General features: G+C 53.3%; 1 protein-coding gene and 1 pseudogene across 1 annotated transcript; both read right to left on the reverse strand.

The window, feature by feature from the left end:
• Window positions 1–3,028: 3,028 nt before the first annotated feature.
• Mgst3 (microsomal glutathione S-transferase 3) lies at window positions 3,029–17,086 on the reverse strand. The gene is made up of 6 exons (XM_015491899.2): window positions 16,761–17,086; window positions 7,908–8,031; window positions 6,940–7,013; window positions 6,169–6,226; window positions 4,273–4,345; window positions 3,029–3,272 (listed from the first exon to the last, which is right to left on the reverse strand). Exons 2-6 carry the CDS (start codon window positions 8,022–8,024, stop codon window positions 3,136–3,138), a joined length of 459 nt encoding a protein of 152 aa, XP_015347385.1. The 5' UTR covers window positions 8,025–8,031; window positions 16,761–17,086; the 3' UTR covers window positions 3,029–3,135.
• LOC125618689 lies at window positions 8,038–16,754 on the reverse strand (annotated as a pseudogene).
• Window positions 17,087–27,972: the final 10,886 nt, after the last annotated feature.

Genomic DNA, 27,972 nt, shown 5'->3' on the forward strand with positions numbered 1-27,972 from the left:
ACATCCAGGTTGTTTCCTTGTTATATCCATAAACAACGCAGTGTGAGGACACCCACGTGCTGCACGTGGGGGTGATGTGCGTCACGGGAGGAAGCGCCAGGTCGCAGGAGAGGTCTGTGCCCTTTGCTGAAGGCACCAGCACCAGCCACCTATGGACACTGAGAGTACTGAAGGCAAGAGCTGCCCTGTCCTGGGATCAGAGGAAACTTGCACGTTTACCTGGGCGCTGCTCAGGGTGTCCTGAGCACAGGGCTCCTCCCATACATGTGCACTCTGCCGTCCCGGCTCAGGCCCGTGGGTGTGAACCTGATCTAAGGAGCACGGAGTTCTCCAGATGGTGCTTTTAGAACAGTGGTTCTCAGCTTTGCATGTTAGAATTGCCCAGAGAGCTCTAAACACACCAAGATGCTAGTTTAATTAATCTGGGAGTCTGAATTCCTAAAATGTTCCCAGGTGAATTGAGAGGCTGAGGACTGCTGGTGTAAGAGCTGTTTTCTCCAAGTACGTAGCCACCAGCCACATATAGCTACTTAAATTTAGACTAAATAAAAGATTCACCTTGTTGGTCAGATGTGGTGGTGCACACCTGTGATCCTAGTGACTTGGGAGGCTGAGGCAGGAGGATTGCAAGTTTGAGGCCAGTCTGGGCAACTTAGATCCTCAAAATAAAAAGAGCTGGGGAGGTAGCTCACGGGTAAAGCGCCTCTGAGTTTAATCTCTAGTATCCAAAAAAAAAAAAAAAAGTTGTCAGTTCTGGCCACATTTCAAGCCCTCAGTAGCCACCTGTGGCTACTGCTTATTAGACAGTGCACAGGTCAGATTATTTCCATCATGTTGGAAAGTCCTAGTGCATAGTGTTGCTCAAGAGGACTGAGCTCAAGAGATGGCTCCGTCCTGATGAAGGAGGAGGGCACCTTAGAGGTGAGAGGGAAGTGGGCACTTTGGCAATCCTTTATCCAAAGTACATGTGTGAAGACACGCATTGAGTGTCCACATACTTCACATACAAGAAGATACGAAAAATCGTGGTACATATGTGTAATGAGAATTGCCATGCAAAACCACAAAAAACCCAAAGTACATGTATAACGACATGGATCGGCATGAACATACTTCATACAAAGGTACGAAAAACTGTGCTCTATATGTGTAATAGGAATTGCAATGCATTCCACTGTCATGTATAAGTTTAAAAAATTAAAAAAGAAAAAAAAAAAAAAGCACTCCCAGGGTGGCGCGGCTGCTGGCTTTTGCTGAGTTCGCCGGCAGGTGGTTCCCCTGTTTCCACGCCTGACTGGGCTAGAGCCCAGCCCTGGTCACATGACCCTCCCTCTCCCACTACAAAGTGCGCAGGCCTTACTGTTCTGGCTTCAAGTTTAGTCCTAGCCAGGCGCCAGGCGCGGTGCACACAACCACCATCCCAGCTGCAGCAGAAGGATGGCAAGTTCAAGGCCTGCCTGAGTAACTTAGCGAGGCCCTGTCTCAAAAAGGACTGGGGATGCAGCTCAGTGGTAAAATGTTCTTGGTTCAGTTCTCAGTTTAAAAATTAAAAAATGAATTGTAGACATTAAGTATTACTAGCATATCAACTTAGAGCCGGGCACGCTGAACCTCAGAGAGGTTGAGCAACTTGTCCGCAGGCACACAGCCACCCTTAGGTGGGTTCTACAAGCACAGTATGGATTAATCAGGCTTTTCTAGACTGCTGTGGTTGGTTTTTTTCCATCTACACAGCTCAGAATGTGTTTCCCTGTAGAAGTAAGTTGATTTGCGGATGTGCAGTGCCAACAGCTCAGCTGCTAACGGTGGAGTGATCAGGTGGTCGCAGGGTCTTTTTTGTCTCTTTCTCGGTGCTTTGGGAACACACACCTTCTCTGGCCTCCCGGCCGAGGCCTGGCGTCAGCAGGTGCTCCAGCCTCCCGAGGTGCACTTCATACAAGGCAGGAGCGGCTCGGGCTTGTCTGCGTCACCTTTTCCAGTGAGGACCCCCACCCCCACCTACCATTCACCACATACAGGAACGTTTAATGTAAAACAGGGTAGATTGAAGTGTGGCAAACTCATTTTTTTCTTCGCTGGTGAAAATTTCTTAGGAACTAACAATAGAGCACACACTGACCGGGTCCAACGCCTAATTGAGTGGTAAGGGCCCCACGTGGTCACCAGGCCAAGGCTGACCACAGCACTCCATCCGTCACCAACTCGGCCCCAAAGCGTAAGCAGTAGGGCGGTGGGCTGGATATCTCCTGGACCCCAGCGTCAGGCCTGTGTCCACACTCTCCCTGAGCCCTCACAGGTTCTGAACACTCGCAATGTGGCCTGTGCGAATGAAGAACTGCCCGCCTCCCCCATACTCCAGCAGGCTGCTGGGGCCCTGAGCCAGACAGCGGGTCTGGAGGCTGTGTCCTGTCAGTGGCCCCGTGAGTTCTCGGGTCAGTAGTTGCACTCTGCCCACTCGCATCGTCCTCTAGGTCAGCTGCACCCGTGCAGTCTTCCCCACTGTACCTGTGCAGTCAGGTCTCTGTACTCCAGCGCGTAAGGTGACATTCTCCCTATTAAGTCCCACCTTAGATCTAGTCTATTGCTTCAGTTGTTCTTGAGCAAATAGAAGCACACTTTTTACAAATATTTTTTAGTTGTAGTTGGGCTTAATATCTTTCTTTATTTTTATGTGGTGCTGAGGATGGAACCCAATGCCTCGCAGATGCTAGGCGAGTGCTCTACACAACCCCAGGCTCTAGAGGCACTCTTCAACAGAGTTTCTAAAGACCTTACTTTTAATTATGAGCGCAGAGTGATGACATAATGTGTCCTAATGGAGCTAGGAGAGATTTCGTTATTTTCTCACTGCTGTGCGTGACTGTGAACACATTGCCACAGTCGGACTTTTTCTCAACTTTACAAGCTGCTTAGGAGTCTGCTGGCAGGGGAGGGGGGATCCTCAATGCCTGGGGCTCTTCTCATCTAGGAAGCACTGGCTAATCCTGTTGAGAGGCTCAAGAAGAAATGGCAAGTCAGGAGGCTGAGGTCTGAGGCCCAAGCCAGATAAGTTTTTATTATATTAAAAAAAAAAAAGTAACTGGAAGTGAAGGTAAGTCACTCAAGACGAATGAGTCTTTGGGTTCCTGTAGCTCTTCAGTGGCAGCATTTGGACCCCCCACCCAAGCCAGTTCTGACCCAGCCCAGATGCTGGAACGCAGAGCACACGGTGGTGCCCATCAAGGCAAGGAGCGCGAAGGAGCCCACTGCACCGCGATTCCGCTTGCTGGGGTCTGAAAAAGAAGAGAGTTTCCAGGATGTCCACAGGCCACTCAGTGACGGCATCTGGGACGATCCCCTGGGCAGCCTGGCCTGAGGTTGGCCAGCCCCAGGCTGGGGGTCCATGAGATGCTGCAAGAGGAGCCAGGGGACTCAGGAGGGGCGGGGGGAGCAGCTGTGCTCCAGGGCTCTGGGAGAATCTCCCTCTTAAAGAGTAAGTGCAGCCCACATCCTCCCGGTCCTGGAGGGCCACCTGCCTCCTGCAGTGTGAGAGCAGAGGCAGGTTCTGCAGTCACCAGCTGGGGTTGGATCCTACGGGTCCGTACTTAGCAGCTGGGTGACTCACAGTCCCACTCTTTCTAAGCCTCAGTTTTTCTTCTGCAGAATGAGATCTGTCAAACACAGAGTTGCTATAAAGTTAACATGCAAAATAGCAACTGGCATATGGAAAATAATTAAAAGTAAGTTCAGCACTAGACATGGTGGTGCACACCCGTAGTCCCAGTACTGGGAAGTCTGAGGCAGAAGGATCACGATGAAACCTGGCCTGAGTGACTTAGGCCCTCTTTCAGAATAAAACTGCGAAGGGGCTGGGTTAGCTTAGTAGCAGAGCACTTGCCTAGCACGTGCTGGGATCTGAGTTCCATCCCCAGCACCACACACACACAGATGTTTGTAGCCGGCACAGTGGTGGGCACTCTAGTGTCAGATACTCAGGGGGCTAAGGCAGGAGGGTCACTTGAGACCAGCCTAGACAACACAGACCCCAGCTCAAAAAAAAAAAAAAAGTCTTAATGATTCAAAGGTTGGTAAAAATTAGAAGAGGCCTTCACCTTAATCACCCAGCTACTTCCCTTTTTCTTGGGTCCCGATAAGGCTGGGGTGTGGCACTGTAGAGAGTTTGTCTCTATCCTGGGTTCCATACCCAGGCTTCCCCCACCCCGCCACCCCCCACAGGAAAAAAAAAGCCCTGCTAGGAGGAAAACCCCAAGAGCACAGGACTCAGGCACTCACCTCCCGTGTAGTAGCCATAGGCATAGAGAACTCGTCCGATGATCCAGACCAGGCCCAAGCCAGAAGCTACCCGCTGAGAGAGAGCAGAGTCAGGGTTTGTGCTCAAGAAACACCTGGACCAGTGATGACTCCATGGGTTGCCAAGGTATCCCCCCACCCCGCGACCTCAGTTAGTGGAATTCAAACTCTCGTGGTTCTTCTGTGACCTGCTGGTGGCCTGGAGTTGAGTACCAGCCTTCTTCAAAGGAATCACTGTCCCCGCCTGGAAACCTGGGGCCACAGCTCAGGGGAGGACAGGCAGGCCCAGGGGAGCCAGAGAGGAAACTGTGGTCCCCAGCGTCCCCTGCACTCCACCTGCAGCGTGCTGTGTCATCTCCAGCGACGCCACCACAGGAAGGGGGCCATGGGGAAACAGCAGCAGCCACACGTGGGGAGGGGCTCCCAGGAGAGGGGGAGAGGGTTCGGGTTATGACCTGAACATGGGTCCCTGCAGGGAAAGGCCTCCCTGCCCCCAGGGCCCTTGAGGAGAGAGAAAAACATGCACGAGGAGGACCTTCCATCTGGTGCCAACAGAAGAAGGGGGCCCAGGGTGTGGGCAGACGCTCAGGCACCTTTCCGACTGGCAGCCAGCACCGTCCGTGGTGGCAGGCTATGATGTCAGGGTCATTGTTGGAGTGGATTTTGGACAGAGTCAAATACCAGCAGGAGGATGGACACTGCGATAAAGGCCCCAGCCTCCCAGGTCAGTGCCCGCAGGCTCTACAGCCTCTGCCAGGCCTCACTGGGACCTCCAGGATAGCAAACAGGGTCGTCACAAGGTCGACGCTGTGCGGGGAGCAGCTCTAGGAGCGTCCTTAAGAACTGAGCACTAGGAGTGGGATTTAGGGCCGTGGAACAGGGATGGGGCCGAGGGGACACCAGGCTGGAGAGACAGGGCTGTCCAGACGGCCAGTCCAGCCGCTTCCCAGGAATGGGGACCAGAAAGACGCACCCGCCCTAGGAGATACAAGAGCAGCTGATGTTTCTTTTAAAAATAAGAAACAACAGGCCCTCCCGCTGACGCACTGCAGCAGGGCCTCTGGCAACCTGGGGACAACCAGGCCGTCCACAGATGGAGGGCTAGGAGGGCTTGGAACCAGGATGTGGGGCCACAGCTCAGAGAAGCTGACCCTGGAAGGCAAAGCCCAAATGGCAGCTAACTGGGTTCACGTAACTTCCGGAGGCAGGGGTGTGGCCCAGGCTGCCGTGGAGGCCTCCAGGGCGGTGTCCACTCTCACCGCGGCTCTGCCGCCAATCCCTGCTCCTCTCCCTGCTCCAGGGGCCTCATGCAGCTCCCCAAAGAGCACAGGCAGGCTCAGCCTGGGACTAGCCTTGGTCTCACCCTGGAGAAGACAGAGTCCGGCACCCTCAGTGAGCTCTGCTTCACCATGGCCACCTCTGCAAGACCCTCCTTCCTGACCGCCCATTCAGGACAGCCCGCCATGCTCCCTCTTACCTCCCTGCTTTGGGTCTGTGCGCTAACCACCACCTTTTAGCACCTTCTAGCATGCCAGGTAATCCACTTAGGCTGCTGTCTACACCCCAGTGAGACTGGCTCTGTGTCCTTCACCGCCATACCCTGGGTGGGGGGCAACCTCGCTGTGGGCATGAGTGAACGTTCATGCTCGCAGACCTCCTAGAATCAGGCCTGAGTTCAAAGTCTTATTCTTCTATTTGGTGGCTGAGCTCATAAAAGTTAAACAGTGTCCAAGAGTCTTTCCCTATCTATAAAAATGGGGGAAAGGCCATGGACTTTGAAGAACTTTTAGAAATAGTTGAATTCCTTTTAAGTGGATGGTGCCTGGGCATTGAGACTCATCCAGGGAAGGAGACTAAACCCAAGTCCATGAAACTTACCGGGTGGTAAACACCTCCAACTGCTAGAAAAAACAGGAAGGGAGGGTACATTTCCAACCTGGAAGACACAGAGACAACTTTTAAAAATCGCCCTGTGTGAGGCTGGGGATGTGGCTCAGTGGCAGCGCGCTCGCCTGGCATGCGCAGGGCACTGGGTTCGATCCTCAGCACCACAAAAAAATAAAATAAAGATGTTGTGTCCACCAAAAACTAAAAAATAAATATTAAAAAATTCTCTCTCTCTCTTAAAAAAAAAATTGCCCTGTGTAAATATGCCACACACAACCAAGAGACATTTCCATTCTTGCCTGCAGGTCAGAACTCAGAGCAGACATGAACACTGAAAGAGGGAGAGCCCAGCCACAGACCCCACCCTCTTCCGTGCTGGACAGGAGCAGCGGTGACTCAGAACACATGGGCGGAAGGACTTCACTTGCAGCACACTCTGAGGAAGGTCTGCAGGTCAGAGTGGGCTCCTCTCCCCGCTGGGTGGGGCAGGGAGGGCCGAGCTCAGTGTGGACGGGTGCAGATGGGGTGTAAGCATCAGAGCTGCTGCTGGAAAGACTCCGGAAACCTCGCTGTTGGCAGAGCTCTGGACTCTGCTGCCTGGCCAGTCCGTTCACACCCACGGTTTCTTAACAGTACCGGGCATGCAGTGCCCATGACCATGGTCATGGCTATCGCTCAGCAGATACAGAGCTCCGAGGGTGAGGTGTCCGGCCCAGACGCCCACCCTGCCTGGGCTCCGGCACCCCGCAGGGCCACACTCACGTGTTCTGGTGGGCTCTCTGGATGCAGTTGAAGAGGTGCCCGTTTTCAGGGTCTGTGCTGTACATGACAGGGTACTGCGGAGAAAAGCACACATGGCCACGGGGAGATGAAGTTCTGAGAGTTCAGATCAACTTAAAAACAATGCATCCTAATCGTCACCTACTGATGGACGACCGCTGGACTTCTATTTAACTATTCTCAGCAACAGAGTCCCAATCTCGGAAGTACATTCCGTGTGTCTATTAACCCTCCAGGAGCGCACCTCAGAGCTATGCTTGCACAGGGACAGGGGACAGGAGCGGCATGTAACAGACTCGTGCTTCGCATGGGTGTCTGCATCAGTGTAGGTCTCGGGTGCATTACAGACGCCTGGGGATGCTCCTCCTGAGATCATCAAACACCACATCTTTAAGATTTCCCCCAGTGGGGACACAGGTGTGATTGAGTGTGAGTTTTAAGCAATGTCCACTGGAGGAAATGGAAGAAACTAGATATGGAAAGTTTAAAAGAAGCTCCAGTTAGGGAGTCCAACTATAAACAGAGACAGACATCTAATTGCTCATCAGGGACAACTTCAGACATTATCCTTGTAGATGAGCCAGAACCAGAGGAGGTGTTCAACACACCCCCTGCTGTGCCTGACAGTGAGCCTGGGCACAGCGGCCTCCTTCCCCCTTGGGAAACAGGCAGTCCCTTGAGACATGGTCCCGCAGTGCTGCCTGGAGCCCTGTTTAGGAGACACACACTGCCCAGCACGGCTGCAGTGAAACACACCCTGCGACACCTGCACCCTGGTCCTGCTGCAGAGAAGACAAACAGTACTAGTGGACACTGCCTCCCAGCAGCTCTGGCCTCTCCTGATACTGAGGAGCTGGGTCTCCTGAAACAGCCCCCAGCCGCCCCTGCCCCCCCCCCCCACGTGCCTGAAGGCGAGTCCCGAGGAGCCCCAGCGCCGGCTCGCCACTCACCTCCACCTTGTACTTCTTGCGGGCCTTGCCAACGTTGACGGCCAGGTGAAGCACCATGACAAAGCTGGCAGCGCCAGTCAGGAGCACAAAACCGTACTCCTTGGACAGGACGGCCATCGTGGCTCTGTGGAGGAGGTATGCACACGAGGCCCCGTCAGCATGGGCCTCACAGCCACGCGCACACACAGGCCCAAGGAGACGCTCGAGAGGCCACCAGAGCACCACCCACCGCATGCCCGGACACAGCTGCAGCCGAAGTCGGACGCTGAACGGCCCCATCCAGGACTCTGAAAGCAGGGCCGCGCTCCCCAGCCTATGAAGCTGCCTAGAATATGGGCTTGGCAGCTCCTGGGAACCAGGCTGCCATCAGATCACCACTTCAGAACTAGCCCCAGAAAGTGTTCTGAATCCTTTGACTTTTTTTTTTTTTTGGGGGGGGGTACTGAGCCCAGGGTGAGCCACATCCCATCCCCAGCCCTTTTTATTTCTTGCTGAGACTGTCCTTGAACTTGCATCCTCCCATGTGTGCCACTGCACCCAGCAGCAAGAGACTCATAAGGAATTAAAAACGAATGTCCACAACTGCAAATGCAATCTGCTAGGTGCTCACTCCTGGCAGAAGTCACTCTGCTCCCTGGCAGGAAGGTACATGTGTGGAGCATGAGCTGGTGGTATACGCACAGCAGAGTCAAGAGGCACCTTGAAAGGCAGGGGATCAGCAGGAAGGGGGAGCCCAGCTACGGCCAGCATGGACGGTTTGCAGAGGACTGTGCCATCAGGGTGGGGACAGGGGAAGGGCTTGGGGCAGCACAGGACCTGCTCTCCCTGCAGGGCTCCTCTACTGGAGCTGCGAGAGACCCTGCCCAGGAGCCAGGCCTGGAAGGAGGCCTTCACATCCGGACAGCAGCCACGTGCTCCACCCTGATTTCTCAGGCTCCAGGGCATGGAGTGGAGGTCCCTAGCCCTCAGAGTGCCTGAGTGTATCAGCACGCAAAGGAAGGGGAGGGCAGCCCAGTGCAGGGTGCCCACCCAGGCAGCCCCAGCCACACCCTGGGATGTGTGGGCCCTGAGCTAGCAGACAGCTTCAGGGAAGGCTTGAGGGACGGACAGCAGACACACAGCTTCTGCCCTGAGCATCCTGTGGAACACATGCATTTTGCTGATGGCATTGTGTTGATGACATTCCTGCTCTGTGTCATCTGCAGCCCCCCCACCCTTTTTTGAGTTTTAAAATGAGTTTATTAAAGAATGTTCTTAAGAAGGCATAAATTTTTGATGTGTCATTAAAGAAAAGGTATGTTTCTTCATGCTGTATAATAAAGGTAATGTAAGAGAATACAGTTATAAGCTTCTTTTTGCTGGAATTCTCTGATAGTACAGTGTAGTCATTTATGCAATGCTAGAATAAATTTTTAAAGTTTCTTCTTTGCTTCTCTTCAAATAGTGATGAATAATAACAGAAGATGGCCTGAAAAAGTCAATTTTTTTTCTATTCAGTCTGTAGTATTGGAGCCAGTAATTTTACCATCACAGGCTACAATTTTCACTTTATCCACTTTAATAAGTTCTGTCATGTCTCTGAATTCAACGTCATTCAATGCAAAAGCCCACACAGCATCGCAGAATCTGTTTGTATGTAGAGAGCCCCTGAAATTGACTCTGTTCCTGACCCTCTGCGCCAATGCTGAATTTATAGCCTTATCAAACTGAAGAAGAACGTGAGGGGCAGTTGCGGGGTGACCTGCTGAGGCTGTGTGAGCTCACCCAGGCTCTCTGATGACGACGGTTGGAGTTTCGGTATAACTGAAATGCCATGGCTCATGAGGAAGAGACTGCTTTTTCTTCAGGTTTGCATGGTTGCCCTGCGGGCAAGGCGCTTCCAGATGGGGAACCCACAGACGTGTGCCTCCAGAAGCCTGGCTGGAGGTGCCCACGTGCTGACCACCTCTTCTCACCCATCTGCAGCCCTTTTATAGACGCAACAAGATAAGGTTCTCCAGGTGGAACCAGGGTCAGACCTTGACCTCTACCCAGCGCTGGACACAGTGCAGAGGCTGCGCCTCCGACACCTGCAGCTTTGCTTCCTACAGATCACAGGCACCTGAACTGAAGGGCGGCACAGTGCCTGCGGCACCTCTCCCGTGGCTGGCCACTCGCCGACACAGAGAACAGGGTAAATGGCTCCTATTTCTTTTCTTTCTTTTTTTTTAGGAGTAACTTGCACAAAGACAGAGTGCTGCTACTCTATCTTCTAGATCCATGGTTTTCAAACCTCGGTGGCATCAAATCACCTGGGCCTTGTTTGTATGCACCCCACTCCCAGGGGTGTCCTTAAGACTGTGCATTTCTAACAAGTTCCTAGGTGATGCTGATGATTTGGGTCAGGCTCCACATTTAATGTGGCAAATTTCTGTCACTATTTTGGACACAAATTCTGCAGGTGGTGACTCTATTTATCTGATTCAACCAGAAGCACAGTCTCGTCTTGGTGATCACATTCTACTGAGCTCTTGGAGGCTCCCAGGGCACCTTTCTCCTGTAGTGTCCCTGGAACACGATGATGGGCTCCGAGGTCCCTCTGCAGAGCAAGCCGCATGTAGCTACACCCGTGCTCCCTGGAGACCAGTTCCTTCCTTCAGCTCGGGCAGGGCTCAAGGCTGTGCAGGCGGCACGATGGCTCAGTTTCTTCTGAGACTCGTTTTGGAGCCTAACTTGTAACAGCCACTGGGTTCCTGGACCTCTCCTCACGGTCATGGCCACCGTCACCAGACCAGACTCTCCACAGTCAAAGGAAGAGGAGATTAAGGGCCCCCATGCTCATTATGCTGAGCTGACCTGGGGGGCCCACCCCATCCAAAACCAAGGATTGGGGGTGCCTCGACTTCTCCATGACGTCAAGTGGGAGGCTAAGTAAGGATTTAATGGGGTCACCAAGGAGCCTCTGGTGGAATTTCCTCCCACCTGGCAGAAATAGCGAAACGGGAAAGAACATCACAATGTGTGCTCAATGCCTCAGTACGAGACAGTCCGTAGAGGGCTCCCCACGCGCCGGGCACTCAACAGACTTGCTAGTGCTCCTCGCCCTCAGACGCCCTGGGTGGCAGTTACTGCCCTCACCCCCTTACACGGGGCACTGAGGCCGAAGGCAGCCCCATGGCTGGGGAGTCAGCCGGCGTCGAGCGCAGAGGGACACCAGTGTTCACGCTCTTGGTGTCTGGACCAGGCTGCTGGGCTTGCCCCTGCCCACAGCCTGGATGGCTCCTCCCCGACCAGGAGCAGGGGAGGGCCCCTCTGTGGGCTTCAGCTCCAGGACAGTCCTGCCACCTCCTCCTGGGCAGCTACTCCCAGAGCAAAAGGAGAGGGCCACACCACGGTGGCAGCCCAGGGGAGGCCAGCGCTGGCCCGGGGTCGGGGACGGGATCGGCGGCAGGGCCAGGTCTGCTGCGTCCCTCCAGCAGGGAGCACTTCACCAGCAGAAGTGTCCTCCTCCTGATGGATGGCCCTGGCTGCCGACCAAGACCAAGAGCAGCCTCCCTGCCTGATCCCATCTTAGGGAGAAGCTTTCGCTTTCCACCATCAACCGTGATGTTAACGGAGGCTTAGAGGTCACTTTAGAAACTGATCATCACTACAGAATACTTAAAACAGCAGCCCTTCTATTTTAAAACTTTCAGCATCTGTCAAAGTGTTTATGACTTCCAAACATTCCAGGTTGGGAGAAGGAAACCAGGTGGGGCACAGGTGCCCGGTGGGGCCTGGAGGTCTGCGTGGGGTGGAACCCAGGGCAGCAGCTCTAGTGAGGCCACAGCACAGGGGGCCGTGAGCCACAGGCACCCTGGCAAGGCCCGTCAGGGATGGGATGCAGGGAGGCAGTGCTGGAGTGACCCCAGAGTCACCCTCACCCAGTACTGAGGGTCGCGCAGGGTTTCGATGAGGCCCGGGCTGCTCCTCTGGGAATCCGCTGATTCTCCCGGGGACCTGCCTCTTCGGAGCTCTGCTCGGCCTGGCCCTAATTCCTGGGCCGCTGCTGGCCCTATCTCCCGGGGCAGGCTTCTTTTGCGCGCAGCAGGGCAAACCCACAAGGCTTCCTGAACTCCCCTGTGGGAACACTGCCCGGGCCAGGCACCCTCCACTTCACCCGCGTCCCTCTGCCTGCCCAGCAGGAACTCCCGGGGCACCGCCCGGGGGGCACCCGGAAGAAAAGGCAGGCTTTGTGGATTTAGGGACTTGCCTCAACAACTGTCCCCACAAGTCCCGTTCCGGCACAGACCTCGTACTAAACATCACTGGAGCCTTCGGGCCACAGACAGACACCAGCGTGGACACCAGTGACTTCTACTCCCTTTGTGATCTTGTCTCCTCAAACTGTGCTGCAGGTTTTCAGCCGGTGTCTCTTATCCTAACGTCCCTGGTGGGAAGGGGACGAGGACACATCACCTCTGCTGCCCCACGTTTCAGTGTGTCCTCCTCTGGTGCCTGTGCTGCGACCCACTGTTTTCATGTAGGGCACCTATTTTACACGGCAGAGTCGACATCCCTGTGAGTTCCCCGTAAGAACGGCCACTCAAGGGCTGGCTGACCACGAGAGACGGCCTTCCCCCAGTCCCTGACCCCGGCTGGTTCAAGGAACTCCGAGGGGACTCGGGGGCCCACCAGTCCACTTCAAGCCCACAAAGCAACAGGTCTCCAAGTGACCTCCAGGTAGGGCAGCTGACCCTGCCAAGCCCAGGCGGAGCTCAAAGAGAAACGCAGGAAGTCGGAGGGAAGCGGCCCAGAAGCCGTCTGTCCCTGGGATTTCTCTGGTTCTCCCTACATCTTCAAAATGCAGCTCTGGTTCACTTCCACACGACACAGAGGGAGTTTGTTTCAGTGTCAAACCTTCAAATGACTGTTAGACTGAAAAGGAATAAAAACCTGGTGATAAAAAATAACTCTTCTCCTGCGGTGGCTTCGCGTATCCCAAAGGCAGTTCTCCGAGGGCCGGTCAGTCCTCTGAGAAGGCACCGTTACTTAGCCAGCAGGCAGGCCAACAGCGGGCGCAGGTCAGGCAGTGGTCCTCCGCCCCCGTACCCTGTGGTTCCTCATCAGCATGGCGGGCAGAACACCTCCCGTGGACTGTGAGCCAGGAGGCTGGAGACCTGTCCCTCGGGTGGTGAACACGCTGCCGTCCCGTGTGCTCAGTTACACAGCCACAGCCTGGCTATAGAATCCGGTTCAGGGCCAGGGAGTGGCTCTGGTTATGTGGGGCAAGCTTGCACCGGCACAGCCTCATCGAGGGCCTCTGGAGCTGGGCTGTGAGGACACAAGCTGAAAGGAGCCGCGTCTCCCCTGGGACCCGCGGGCAGGTCTGCTCTTCAGGGGTTCAGGAACATGGGATTTATGGGAACACAGAGTGAAACCCGGCTTCCCCTGCAGGTGTGAGGAGTTTCCCCAACAGGTATCCATGCTTAGGGCCCTGTGACCCTAACCTAGAAGCCCTGCCAGGCTAGCTGAGCCGCCCATGAGATGGGCTCCCAGAGACAGCCCACTGGGTGCTCCTCAAGGTCAAAGGCTGCAACCTCAGAGGGCAGGGGGGAGAGAGGAGAGAGACTGCAGGACATGCAGGCAAAAAAGAAAAAAAAAAAAGCACCGTTGTCACAAATTTTATTAAATGAAGGCGACTGGATCAACATGGTGCAGGACACACTTTACCCAGTGGATGCTGACCCCAGTGTCCCAGCCTAACACCTTCTTTAGCATTTTCTCAGAATGACTGTTTCCAGTACTCACTCTACCAAGTGCCATGCACCGCTAGGAATGCAGGGCGTCAATGCCCATCTGCTGTGACGGTCACCAAGACTGAGGTCATCGTGACACTCCAGGCAGGTGTGGGCGCAGAGGCGACGACACGGGAGGATCAGATTGGGAAGAGAGCCCTGAAGGACACCGACAGTGACATGTCGGGACATGTGTAAGGACAACAGCAGGTGCACCCAGAAAGGGCTTGGCTTTATACCGGAGAGAGGGAGACCATGTGAGAGAAGGGAGGGGACAGGTCGGAGGAAGCATAGGAGGAAAATCCATTACTACAGACACCAATCAGCACATTATTCAGATGGGTCAAACCCACTGATGCTCCGCTGGGCGGCGGGAGGGAAGGATCCCTCTCACAGCATCTCTGTGACACATTACTACCTCTATTTCGCAGATGAGAAACTGAGCATCAGAGAGGTTAAATAATTAACTCAAGATCACACAGCTATTACAAGCAAAACCTGGATTCACAGTCCCTGGCAACCTGGCTGCAGAGTCTATGCTCCACAGCTTTTCAATGAGGTTGAAGAGCAAGTCTGACAACATCTGACCTCTTTGAAATATCTCCACCTCCCCTGACCCTCTCCTAAGCATAAAATAAATTAATAAGAAGAAAGCTAATAATTAACTCCAAGCCTATGACTGATTAAAGCCTGAGATGTTTCTCATTGGAAACAAAAAGAGAAACCTTGGGAAGGACTGAGAAAGGGACACTTCCATTTTATTGTCTGTCAGCCCTGCGGCGTGACAAAAGGAGCGGAGATCAGAAGAGGGAAAGCACAGGTCTGGGTGAAGCAGAACGCCCAGAAGCTGGCACTCCATTTTGACATCAGGATTCCCTTAACTGTCACAACTCAGGAGTCCCGGGGGGCAGCTAAGCTGCGACTTCCAGCCAAGAGGAAGTCTTGAATGAGTCACAGTGACACACTTGCGTTTTCCCACTAGAAGTGCAGGCAGACTGCAGCTAATTCTTAGCAGATGCCGCATCCCCGCTGGGGTACCAGCCCCCCAGGGAAGGACCCGCCTCCACATCCTCACACCTGACTCCACTAGGAACAAGCTTGGGCACAACCATTTGCATTTCTGAAGAATATGTCACTTCTTAAAAAAAATAAGTGGGACTAAGGTATCTTAAAATCCATGCTCCAGTCAACGAACAGGTCAAGTCTAGGAGGCGCTCGGAGGACAACAGGGAGACTCATGAGATCCTGAAAAAAATCGCATCTGGGAGGTGGCACAGTTCTTCTGTCCCCTCATTGCTGCATTCCTCCCCCAGGCAGGCAGGGAAGTCAGTGCTGCAAGAGATTTTGTTTTACATAGAAATAATCTACCTGATAACTGTTGGCTTCTTGTTCAGGAGGATGGTATGCTCATAAATAATACTAATAAATTCTGTTGCAAAAATAGTAGCAGCATATTCTTCCAGGCAAATATTGCTTTAAAATTCTAAATGGTTCTTGGTCAATTGTGGCCAGCAATGGTGCTCTGAATAGTCAGAATGTGTGAATATAGGGACTGAGACCTTTCCGTACAGTGAGATGTGTCGCATGCAGTGAATTGCTCTTCCTGCTGATCTCATCCCCCTTACCCAGATTGCCAGGGGCTTCTCAGCATCTCTGAATAATGGGTAGAGTGCTAACCTCCGGGTGAAGAGGTCCCCTCTCAGGACGGTTTCTCCAGGACTCCAGGCCAGCGGGAGGAAACCCAAATATGGGGGAAGGCTGCCTTTCTCTGATTTTGTTCCCTAACCTACAGAAGCCCCTGGAGTGCAGTTTCTATGCTGGTCACAGTATCACTGTCATTTTATATATAGTAACATTGGTAAAAAAAAAAAAAAAAAAAATCACTTGACAAAGTTTTCTATTTCTGTAACATTGTGTCAGGAGGGAAGCTTAACAAAATCTCTTCCCAGGGGTGAAAGTATTTGTTTGGATTCTGGAATGCTGATTCTATTTAATTCCTTATTTAACTTCTGTAAGTATAAACATTCTTAATTCTGAGAGAGATAATGTTGTTGCATTTCCAAGTTCACTAAAGTAAAACATGCCTGTAACTCTGACTAAAAACCTTGGGTGCTTTCCAGAAGGCGCCAGGTGACCTGCAGATTTCCCAAGACACCTCGTTCCAGCTCCCACCCCCAAATCTGCAGCAATTCTGCAAACCACGCCTAGGCCCACAGCGTACACGCCAGAAGCGCCCTTCACCCTGGGCTAGGGGACTGAAGTCCGGGGGCCCAGTACTCCTTCATCCCCTCCGCCCCTCTGTCTGCTTTTCTTCTTCTCCCTTCCCACCCTCACTGTCTCCCAGGCTATTCGTAAATTCGTGACTCCCAAGGAAAGTATTAGCAGAAGCCACAACTTCAGGCAATGACTCACGGACTAGTCTCCAGTCCCTCCCAACGCCCCACCTCTGTGGCTCCCGGCCTCCCGGTGGTGGCACCAGTTAAGCAGGGCACGTTTCTGAACTTCAAAGGAGAGAGGAATGCAGATCCCCCACCCACCTAGAGGGGTCTCCTGCTCTGGGGCAGTGGTAGGAAATGACCCACCTACAGGTTCCACTACAAATGTTCCAGAGTCGGACGGACGGAATGCAAGTCCCTGGGGGCTGTCCCCGAAGGCTCCTAGCAACACCTCGGGCTGGCGCAGCGCTCGCAGGCCCTTTAGAAACCAGCGCTTTCGCTCAGGCCTCAGCGCCAGCTCCTCTGCGGTGCTGCGCTCGCCCATCGGTACCAGAGCTGCATTTGGCAAGGTGGGAGGGGGCTCCAGAAGTCTGCACGGCCGAGGAGAGCCGGCGAGGAAACGAAGGAACGGGGGAAGGGTTGACCTTGAGACTCCCCCTGACTTAGAGGCCGGGCGTCGCTTGGATGCTCCAAAGCACTCCATCAGGGAGGGATCAGGGGGTGGAGAGCAAAAGGCATGGAGATGCGGAGCTCGGATCTGGTAAGGAAGCGGGCGGAGAGCCCTGCTCAGCCCCAGCGGCGGGGACGCAGGCTGCGCCCAGTGCAGACCCCCAAGTGTCCCGAGGGCCAGCCCTCCCGCAGCCCCAGGTGCTGGCACTCACCTGGGTCACCTCCGGAGCTCTGGTGCAGACCCGAGCTGCGCAGCGCGTAAGGGCGCGGCTCCGGCTCTCGGCTGCGCCGGGCGGGGCGAGGGGCGGAGCCTCGATCAGGCCCCGCCCCGCGACCACGCCCTCCGAGGTCGCGCCCCGGGAACTGGACCCGGCGGCGGGGCTCCCTTCTGCCCCTGGCTGCCCACGGACGGCCCCTCCGTCCTAAGTCCGTGCGTCCGCTCGGTTCCCCGGCGCCTTCGCGGCCCGCTGCTCCGCGCTCCGTCTTCGCGGGTCCGGTGTGCAGAGCGGTGGCGCGTCCGTGGTTTCGCCCGGCAGGGCCACCGTAGCTCGGCGCCGGCCACCCGCGGGGACGCCCGGGGGACGCAGGTCGCGTGCGCGTGCGCGGGAGCTGGCGCGTCCTGGTGGGGGGCTGCGTGCGGCAGCTGTGGCCGCCGAGGCCCTGGGCGCGCCCCATGGCTCCCGAGTCCGGCGCGCACGTCCGGGAGGACTCGAGGGCCCCAGCGCCTGCCCTGCTGCTCCGCGGTTCCAGCTTTGTGCGCTTTCTCCTCCCCGAGGGAGAGCTTGCGTTTCAGGGTGCCGGCGAGGGTTAGAGGGCTTGCTTTAGTTGAATGTTGGACGCAACGGAGAGGCTGGGTGCGGTGGCGCAGGCCTGTGGTCTCAGCGACTGGGGAGGCCGAGGCAGGAGGATCGCAAGTTCGAGACCAGCCTCAGCAATTTAGCAAGACCCTGTCTCAAAATAAAATACAAAAAGACCTGGGACTTTGACTCAGTGCTTAGCACTCCTGGGTTCAACCCCTCGCACCCCACAAAGTAAGCAAACCGGAAAACTGCTGCGTCATCCAGGGAGATCTTATTCCTCTGCTGACTGTGGCACAAAAGAAAAACCGCAGGGCAGTGGAAGGCAGGTTGGAGAATTAGGAGAATCCCAGCCTCCTTTTCCCAGATAGGCCTGTTGGACCACAAACAAGGACCTTCTTTTAAGTCTCATTATAAAAGTTGTCTTTGTTTATTATAGAAATTTTGGAAAATATAGGGGAAAATAAACCAAGAAGTTCACACACACACACACACACACCACACATAATGGAGTCATACTCTCTGTACTGTCGTCTGCACTGTCCAGAGGCAGAGAATCCCTTTCCTTTCTTGAGTGTTTCATTCCGAAGCAGGGCTTAGCAGTGGCTGCAGGTCTCTTCCTGGCCAGGGTGAACCCCTATTCTTTCCCACTACAGGGTACAACTGTGCAGGAAAGTCTGCGTGCATACTTCTGGCTATTTCTTTTGCCTCAGTTTCTTTAAAGAGCAGTTTCTGGGCCAGGAAATACATTTTGATATCTACTAACAACATGTATTTCTGGAAAAGAGAATCTCCTCTAACCCTGGGTATGGAATTCAGTTTTCATGTATTTCCAAATGGGAATAAGACCTTATCCGCAAGCTGTTGGGAAGTTCCAGTGCAAGGGAGGTGGAGACACAGCGGTCCCATTAATGACGGAAGCAGGACTTGGCTGGGGGCTCCGCAGCTGCTCTGTCCCGACTTGAGACGACTTGAGACTTCACTCACCGTTAGTTCTTTCTCAGTCACAGTCCGGCTCTGCTTCGAAACTCTTCAGACTGCTCTTGTACAGTCACCACTTGCCTCTGAACTTTCTGTGGGCTTTCAGGCTCTGCTCCCTCCTGGTCCTTTCTGCTCTCCTTTACTGGCTCCTCTTCCCTTCCCTGCCTCTTGAAACCTGTTTGAGATTCTCTGAGGCACTGCCCTCCGGTTCTGTGCGCTCTTTGGTTGTCTAGAGCCCAGATTCCCTCCTCCTTTGGGAGAATCCCTGATTTCTGCGTCTTCTTTGAAGGCAGTAGCCACTGAATCTCTGAGGTTAAAGGGCCAGTTCTCCCTCTTCCCACCCTCAGAGGAGGTAAGGGGGTGGGCGTGTGCCTTGGGGTTTGCCAATCAGATGCTCAATTCCAGGACTCGCCCCTCAAGAGAATCAACAGCAAAACACAGACATTGGGAGGTCTCATCAGTGATGGGCAGTGGGGACCAGGCTTCTCTGACAGTCCTTCCTGACCACTCCATTAAGAATTGCAGCCTCCCTCTTCCCAAGGCACTCCTTAATCCCTTTTCTTGTTCAACTTTCCACCATCTTATGTATTTTTTATTTAGTTAACTTATTTGCTTATCATCTGACTTCCCTACTCAGATGTAAATGACACAAATGTACACAGTCTGTCCACTCACTGAAGGCAGTAGCCACTGAATCACTGAGTGCCTGGCACAGGGTGGGCATGCGGTAACTACTTGTTAAGGGAATGAATGAACGACTAGCCCTCGGCACCTCCCTGGGTTTTGATGAAGCCTGTGCCTGCAGCCGACGCTGTGAGCCCTGACAGTCACCTGGGAGTTCTGCCTGTGAGCTAGCCAGCAGCCAGTCTCTGCTTCCTGCAGGTGCTGACTGCATTATGGCTTCTCCCCCAGGATGCCCTTGGTCAAGGTCACATTCATTACTGTGCAGTCAGACTTGGTGGGATCCACAAAGAAGACAGGCTTGCGAGGGAGGTGGGGTCTGGACCTTGGTCGGACTTGAGATACACATTTGGAAATCAAGACACAGAGGTGGTGTTTGAAGTCACCTGCAGCCAAGGGCATCATCTGAGAAAGTACCCAGGCAGAAACCCGTACCACCCCTTGACCTTTGCTCCTGGACTTGGGAATCCCACTGCTCTGCCGCAGACCCCAGCATGGCCATTGCTGAGCTGTGTGGCTTTGGGGAAAATTACATGTTTTCTGAACATATTTTGCGTTTTTATCTGTAAAATTAGTACATTAAGACCAATGCTGCTTGGTTCTCGGGAAGGCAGCACGGAGTCTGGGCCTCCTGGAGGTAGTTAACACATGGCGGCTTTTATTATTACCAATTCATGTTGATGGCACCTCAGGATAGTTCCTGTGGGTCCTTTGCCTAGTTCCGCCTTAAGCCTCCTCTGCTTTGCACAAGTACAGAAGTCTTCCAACTGGTCCTCCTTTCAAATTTCACCATCATTGCCACCACGGCTGTCTTCCTAAAGCAGGTCTCTTTAGTGGCCGTGACCAGTGCCGGTGGGTGAACTGCAGACTCTCGGACGTGACATTTCAAGACCTCACCAGTGTGGCTCCCAGTCACTTCTCCAGAATCCTCTCGTTTGACATGAGCAGACGTGTGTTCCGTGTCTGTGGGATGCCGGCTCTGATGGAACGTACCTTTTTAACAGGGGAAACTGTCAATAAAAAGAAGCAAATGGCAGATTCTGAATCTCAGCCCACTTTGTGCAACTCCAACAGAAAGCCTGAGACGGGCGACTTTTAACGAGTCGACATATTTCTCACAGTCTGGAGCAGGAAGCCTGCGGTTGCTGCGCTGGCATCTGGCCAGCCTTCCTGCTGTGTCCTCACCTGGGGGAAGGGCGAGCGCAGGCAGGTGCACCAGGCAGGCGCCCTGTCTGTGCTGGCCTTAGTGACCCAGTGCCTGTTAGGCCCGACTCCCGACCCTCCCACTCGGGGTTAGGTTTCCAGCACAGGAATTGGGGACACACATACAAACCATAGTGGTGACTGAGAGTCTAACCTCAGGCTTTAGGAGCCGAGGAAAATTTCCCGTCCTCTCTGTGCTTCTGTGACCTGCCATTAGAAGGAGCACGTTTCAGGAAGCCATTGCTGTTCCCAGCCTGAGTCCCTCCGTGAGGCACGTGCTTGCACATCCAAAACCTGACCGGCGGGCGAGAGTTGGGCTCAGTGGAGGGCAGCCACGGCCTGGCACGCCTGGCACAGACCCTGCCAGCCGTAGCCTGTGTGCACCCTCGCTCACCGAGGCTGAATCTGCTCATTATTTTAGCGAACTTAGAATAATATGGAAATAGAGCTAACAGATGTTGCCTAAGGGCTAGATGTGGGGTAAGGAAAAGAGGGAATCAAGGCTTGTGTTTGCTGTCAGGATGGAGAAAGGTGTCAGTTACCACTCAGAAAGGTTGGGAAGGACTTGGGCAGAGAAGTCGAGTTCTGTTTTGGACATTCGTGGAAGTGTTGACAGGCTAACTGCTGTTGAACCAATAACCACACAATAGCAACAGCTGAACACGTTAGACTTTTCTTTTCTTGTTCATAGAACAGTGAAATGTGGGTATTCAGTGGAGGCCACAAGACAGAGCTGGATTCACCAGTAAGTGCACAAAACATCCTCCACTGAATACCCACCGGAAGTTGGCAGCGCTCAGCCAGGTTATCAAGGTGCAGCTCTAGTCTGTGCCCCTGTGTCTCATTTTAAGGCTCCTCCTAGGTGTCCAGGAGAAGACAGGCTTGCGAGGGAGGCGGGGTCTGGACCTTGGTCAGACTTTGAGATACCCATTTGGAAATCAAGACACAGAGATGGTGTTTGAAGTCACCTGCAGTGTGACGGGGTGAAGTTAGGACAGAGGCCCCTACTATGAGGCTCTTGGGCATTTGGAGTTGGTAAAGGAAGAGCTAGCAGAAGTCAACAAGCAGAAGGTGCTGGTACAGAGGCCAGGGCGGAGGAGGAGAGCGAGGGTAAGTGCTGTTGGAATGTCGGGTAAGACTTGGAAAGGAAGTGATGTGAACAAGAGCAGTTTCCAAGGAGTGATGGGGAGGGACCCTGACTGGAGGTGGCTTGGAGAAGGAACTGGAGAGGAGGAATTTGAGATAAGTGTGCAGAGACCCCTTTGAGATGTTTGGCAAATGCTATTTGCCACTAAAAGAACAGGAGTCCTCGAATAAATGCTGACTCCAGATGCAGAGCAAACAAGTGCAGAACTAGCACGGGAGGTATCTCCTCCTACGTGGGTCCCCAAAGAGGGTGACGGGCTCCTAGGGTGACTGGCTCCGAGGGTGATGGGACCAGAGAATGACGGGACCAGAGGGTGACGGGACCAGAGGGTGAGACCAAGGGTGACGGGCTCCGAGGGTGATGGGACCAGAGGGTGGTGGGGTCTGAGGGTGACAGGATCAGGGCATGTTCAGTGATTCCAGTTATCACTGGTTGAGGCAAGACCCTCAATGGACAGTCATGCTGGTGGGTGATGTCTGATAAGGAGTAGGATGTTCACATCATTTCACAGTTATTTCCATAGACTACATTTTAATACCAAATGCTTAGTGAATTTACAGTAGAGAAATCAGACAGCCCGTATCTCATGTAAGTTAAAACATCACTCGTCGTAGGACAAATGAACACTGTACTTCCTGATTGGATGCTGTTAGAAGAACATGAGTCACTTCCAAAGAAGTTTGACTTACATGTAATTGTGAGAAACGAACCCAAAATAAGGACCTTCTACAAAGTAACTGTCCTGCTCACTTTAAATATGTCAGTCATAAAAGGCAGGGAGAGACTAAGGACCTGGGCCACACTGAAGGAGACCAAGCAGACAGGACAACCCGTGTTGTGCGCAATCCTGAGTGAGACCCTGGCCCTATGATAGACGCTCTGAAGACAGAGACAGCATTGGAATGTGGCTGTCAACAACCTGATTGACCTTGGCAGAGGACCCCAAGTTCCAGATGGGCATGCAGTCTGGCCAGTGCTTTGATTTTAGCCAGATGAGTCTCTGAGCAGAGAACCCAGTTGTGCTGTGTCCAGTCCTCTGACCTACAGAAATTGTGAGAGTGTAAATGGTGTTGTAAGCTGTTAAGTTCGTGGCAATTTGTTATGTAGCAAAAAATGTGCATGCAGCCGCTCGGAACGCAGATGAGCCCTGGGAAGGTTTGGGGTCAGTGGGAGAGGCATCGACCCTCTGAAACCTGGTGCCCCAGGTACGTTGGAAGTTCCTGGAGGGCGAGCCCTGCACACAGGATGATGCACGACCTCCTGGGGTGGGCAACAGGCGCTGCAGAGCTGTTGCCCCTGGGAGCAAGCTGATGTCTTACAAAGGGTGGCTAGTTCCTTAGTCACTCCGTCCACAGCTCAATCCATCCAGGTCCAGAAGTCCAGGTTTTGGTCCTGCGAGGAGAGTACAGAAGGCAGGGTGCTGGACGGAGTCAGATGGCAGGAATGATTCAGCTCAAGGGCTGTTTGCTGCCAGGCTGTGCCCGTAGGCACCCAAGCACTCTTCCTCTCAATTTGAATGGGCACCACCTCCTAGTCTTCCATAGTTAGAATTAAAGAATATGTTTTAAATTGAGGGAGGGAAAGAGAGGGAGGGAGAGAGAATGTGAACCATGAAAAGCAGCCGTCTCCTGCCCGACTCTGGCTCTCCCCCAGATTCTGTCTGGCCGTTCCTGATCCCCGCCCCCCACCCCCCCACCAGTGGCCGTCTCCACACGGTGGCTAACAGCCTCCCAGTCTTGATTCACCAGCTTCACCCTTGCCATTCTCTGATGGGGAATTTAGCTCACTTCCATCAGTCTCTTCCCCACCCTCCGAAACAGCAATGTTGCCCTTCTCCATTCTTCCACTTGGAATCAGGGCCTCACCAAGCAACACACTAAATCTCCACTTGAACTTTCTTCTGCAGTGCTGAGGTTTGATCCTCGGGCAGATTGGCAAGAGCTCCACCCCTGGGCTGCGCCCAGCCCTTTGACCTCAACTTCTTACTCCACGGCAAGACACAGGGTTTCTTAACTTCCCTCGTTGGATCTCAGCCTTTGCCCCTCTACCCTGCTTCTGCTTTCCTGCCTCTGACCATGAAAATACCTCAACAATATCCTGATTGATAATTGTACTTTGTCCTGAAATTTTGGTTAATCTTTCATAATTTGTAGATCAATTCTATGAGTTTAATGGCTAGTGTGAACACCACAACAATGTGTGCTTTTACAGTGGCATGAAGTATTGTGGTGGGGACCCTCTCCCTATTTGATGCCTGACATCATAATGCCCACGCTCTGCGTGGCTGATGGTGCACATCAGGAACAATGTTCACAGTTTAATGTTCCTTGGTAGCTCAGGATCAGATTGTGGACCCCAAATCCTTGGGTGTCTCTTGCTGTAACCCAGTGGAGCCGTAGTGGTTATGGAGATGCACAAGTGATTTCCCTCGGAAGCTGTAACAGCATTGTGTATGGAGCTCCCGGTGAGTGTCAGGCACTTTGATGGGCTACTTGCTTGTTTTAACCCAGCAGCAACCCTGTGTGACTCCCACTTGCCCAGATGAGAAACGTGAGTGAGTGAGCTGGGACAGCTTCATTTGGATGAAGACTGGCGTCACGTTGGGGTTTGCCTGACCATCACTGGGTTTAGCACTGAGAGTCCTGCACCCTGGGAGTCCCCTCAGTCTTGGACAAGCCAGAATTGTTGGCCACTTTGCAAGTCCAGCCTCCATATCCCTCTCTTTTTAAAAAGGTGATAATGATAACAGTGATGACCATTTCCGTGGCTTGGGCTTTGCTGGTCTTCGGCCATCATTACCTCATTTGCTGATGGATTGTCTGAGTTGGGAGCTGTTTTGGTCACTGTGACCAAAAGATCTGACCAGAGCAAGTAAAGGGGAAGGTTTATTTTGGCGCATGATTTCAGAGGTTCGTCCACAGTCGGCGGACTCCACAGCTCTGAGCCAGAGATAAGGTGGAACACTGTGGCAGAGAGGATGGCAGAGGACAGGAGCCCAGGACATGGCACCTGGGAAGCAGAGGGAGAGCCCCTCCCACCAAGGAGGAAGCAAACCCCAAAGGCCCAGGGACCCCCTTCCTCCAGCCACACCCTACCTGCCCACAGCTGCTGCCCAGGTAACCTGTGTCCGTGAATTAATCCACCAGTGAGGTCACCCTCCCATAATCTAATCATTTCACCTCTGAGAATTGGGGAACAGCTCGCATCTAAACCATAACCAGAGCTCTTTTTATTTAAAAAAACAAAAACAAAAGAACTTTTGTGTGTGTGTGTGTGTGTGATACTGGGGAATTGGCCCCAGGGGTGCTGTACCACTGAGCTGTATTCCCAGCCCTTTTATCTTTTAATTGTTATTTTGAGACAGGGTCCCACTGGGTTGCTGAAGCTGACCTCAAACTTGCGCTGTACCTGCCTCAGCCTCCTGAGTCCCTGGGATCATGGGCGTGGGCCACGGCGCTGGTTTAGGACCAGTCAGTTTTAAATCCATCCGTCGGGGAAGCTCCAGGGCCTGAGGCACCTGTATAGAACTTAGGTAAGCGCGTTCAGCTACTTCAGTTGCCACCAGGACACACCGGGCCAGAGCGCAGCTGGCCTTCCTGCCTTGGGAATCAGCCTCCCCACGGGCAACTCTGCTTCTCCTCTCAGGGGCCTAAGACGACTTTTTATTTGCTTTTAAGTCTTGACTTTCCCCCCTTTAAAGTAACTTCATTGATAAAATGATTTAGAATACAAAAGTTACAGGAGTGGAAGGTCTCTACCCCATATTTGACTGGCTACTCAGTCACCTTCCTCAGAAAACAACAAATATTGTCTTCCAAGTGTCCCGAGTCCCCTGGGGACTGCAGAGAGGCTCCTGTTGGGCCACAGACCTGACTGCCTCTTGGCGCGGGCGAGAGGGCCTGCTCCTCTCGGTGACAGGCCTGGGGCTCCAGGTCCCCAGCACTGGCATCTCAGGGGGCTGGCGGGGGCCTCAGGACCTGGGAAGGGCGTTTCTGGAAACTGTGCTGCAGTCCTTGGCCTTGACTGGGAAGGCCAGGTGAGGGGCTGATGTGACGTGGCCTCGCGCTCTGGTCCATGCCCACCCCGCAGGGAAGTGTGTTCGCCCTGCCTCCGGCCCCGGTGGCCCGGTGGGGTGCATCATCCACTCCCTGCTGATGGCACTCAGGTTTTAGGGAGAGACACATTTAAAAATAAAAAGTAGGTATTTATAGTTGAAGGCTTGGCCCAGCTAAATAAGGGGGAATGGGGTGAACCACCACGGTTCTGCCTCGAGGCATTGCTCACCCCAATCCTCTGTTCACATCCTCCCACCTCTTTTTCTATGAACGTAAAAGAAAATATATTTTACAGTGACATCAAATTAAACATCAAAATGGCAAATACTCACAAGTAATGAAGGCTACGTCATTGTATGGAGGGATGGATGTTGTGACATTGTAGGGAGGCACCCCCTTTGCTATCCTCATTACAGATCTGTAGGTCTGTATGTCTGTGTGTCCATATGCCTGTGAGTTACTGTACCTATCATCTATGTAACTCTCGTGTGTCTCTATGTCTCTTTCTGCCGTGAATTCTGTATAACTGTGTATGCCTTCACCTGTCAATTTATTAACCATCTATGTATGTGTATCTGTCCTCTATGCCTGTGTCTACCCAGGTGTCCAGGTATGTGTGTATGTATTATCTAAGTTTCTATCAAGTCTCTACCCATTGATCTCTCATCTCTCTTTGTGCCTACATGTCTACCTGTCTCTATTCACCATCTCTTCACCCATGAATGTATGTATCCATGTACCTGTCATCCACGTAGCCATCTTTTTTATTGATTCAGGAGACTGTGGAGAGTGGAGACTTGAACCCTGATCTCTGATTGCCTAATGGCTGCATTTGCCCTGGGAGCTGACTGCGCAAACACGCAGGTCAGGATGCCCAGTGGTATGGTGATGCCAGCCGGGGTGGCTGCTTTTGAAGGCAGGCAGCTCTGATAGTCGGAACCTTGGATTAGATGCCTGCTCCCGGGGTAGAGAATTCTGGGTGCCACAGGATGACCTTGATGTCTTGCAAGTTTCACTGCGTCCTTCAGACTGCCCGCTTTGCTAAAATTTCCTCACAAATAACCTTCTGATGGCAGCCCACACAGTCCCTGTGCTGAGCTAGCTCTGGTGTCGTCAGCCTCACCAGGGCTTGGCTCCCCCCGGCCCAGCTCTTTCTCTAGGTGTCGGTCTGTCTTTCCTTCATCCCCTCATCCCTGCTCCGGATCCTGGATCAGCGGCCACAGACGCGGCAGCAGACTTCCTACCACGCACGCTCTGCTGTCTTGCTTCTTTTATTTGAGACTCTTTTATAGAGGTCTTCTGTGTACCTCAGGAGCCACCCCTTCTCTTTTTCCTCTTTTTTCTTTTCTTTCTTTTTGTGGAGCTGGGGGTTGAACCAGGGCTTTGTGCACGTGAGGCAGACACTCTACCAACGGAGCTGTACCCCAGCCCCCCTTCCCTTCTCTTTATATGTCATCCTCATCCATCACCCTCCCACAATACATCTAGCATTTCTTTCTCATCTGTGGTGCCGGCTAACATACAGAAAGTGCTACCCCCGCCTCCCAGGACTTCCACTTAGAGCAGAAGTAGAGGGTCACGACCCCAGCCACAGCCAGGGCTCCACCGACTCTGTGTCTGTCTCACACACACACACACACACACACACACCTGTGCACGCACACTTGGATACTATCTAAGGCAGGAACTAGAGGCTCACCGGCTCCAGGCCTCGCCCAGGCTCCACCCACCACATCTGTACCCTGACCTGCATTCACTCTTCTCTGACTTTGTGATAATTTCTTTGTGTTAATTTTTAAGAACCATTTGTGGATAAATGTCTACAGAGTCCAGTTCACTTTTGTGGTTATTGGCTCTTGTGAAGTACGCTTTGTGAATTTTGTTTCTTCTTTTCTCCAAGGTTATGCTCATGAGATGCATCTGGAGAGCGCACGGCGCGGAGCTCATTCCCTTCAGACTCAACAGCGTGCCACGTGTGAGGAAATCACACTTTAAACCTAAGCAGTCCTAGGTGTGTGGCCTTTTGGGTGGCTTCCCCTTGGGTCTGGGGGGGAAATTCTCCTGTGGACACTTGTACTTACAGATGTGTTTTGGTGCCAGGTGTACCATTTCCCAAAGGCCTGGAGTTGCTAGCCCCTAGGTAGGGCAGCTCATTAGGAAGTGCCAAACTGTTTCAAATGTCCCTGGCCCCCTAGCCCCATTCCCAACAGGCGGTCGGTTGCTCAGCAGCCTTGCCAGCACTTGGTGGCAGACTATCAAATCATTTTTCACAAGTTTTATGCTGATGAGAAATTTGGTTCACTCTGTCTCCCTTTAACAAGCTTTTGCTATTGCAAAACTGTCATAAACCCAACCTCATAGATGGCCTTGGTGACTTCTGTAAGTGCGGGTGTCGTGTGTCTCCTCCGAGTGGTGGCCATGCTGACTTGAAGGCACTGGGGACGTTGGTGGCTCCCTCAGTCACCCCCACTCAACCTGTCACCGCCACCCTGGCCGCCATCAGGCTTCTCGACCCTCCCAGGGCCCCCGACAGGTTCCCTCGGTCCTGGTGTGCCTTCCT

Source organism: Marmota marmota, unplaced genomic scaffold (assembly GCF_001458135.2).
Source record: "Marmota marmota marmota unplaced genomic scaffold, marMar, whole genome shotgun sequence".
NCBI classification, from domain to species: Eukaryota; Metazoa; Chordata; class Mammalia; order Rodentia; family Sciuridae; genus Marmota; species Marmota marmota.

Bases quoted from the DNA above. Each gene is read 5' to 3' on its own strand.
- Mgst3 (XM_015491899.2), bottom strand. From the start codon at position 8,024: ATGGCCGTCCTGTCCAAGGAGTACGGTTTTGTGCTCCTGACTGGCGCT. The intron at 7,014-7,907 runs GTGAGTGGCGAG...TTTTCTCCGCAG, and splicing joins GCAAGAAGTACAAGGTGGAG to TACCCTGTCATGTACAGCAC. The intron at 6,227-6,939 runs GTGAGTGTGGCC...TGTGTCTTCCAG, and splicing joins CAGAGAGCCCACCAGAACAC to GTTGGAAATGTACCCTCCCT.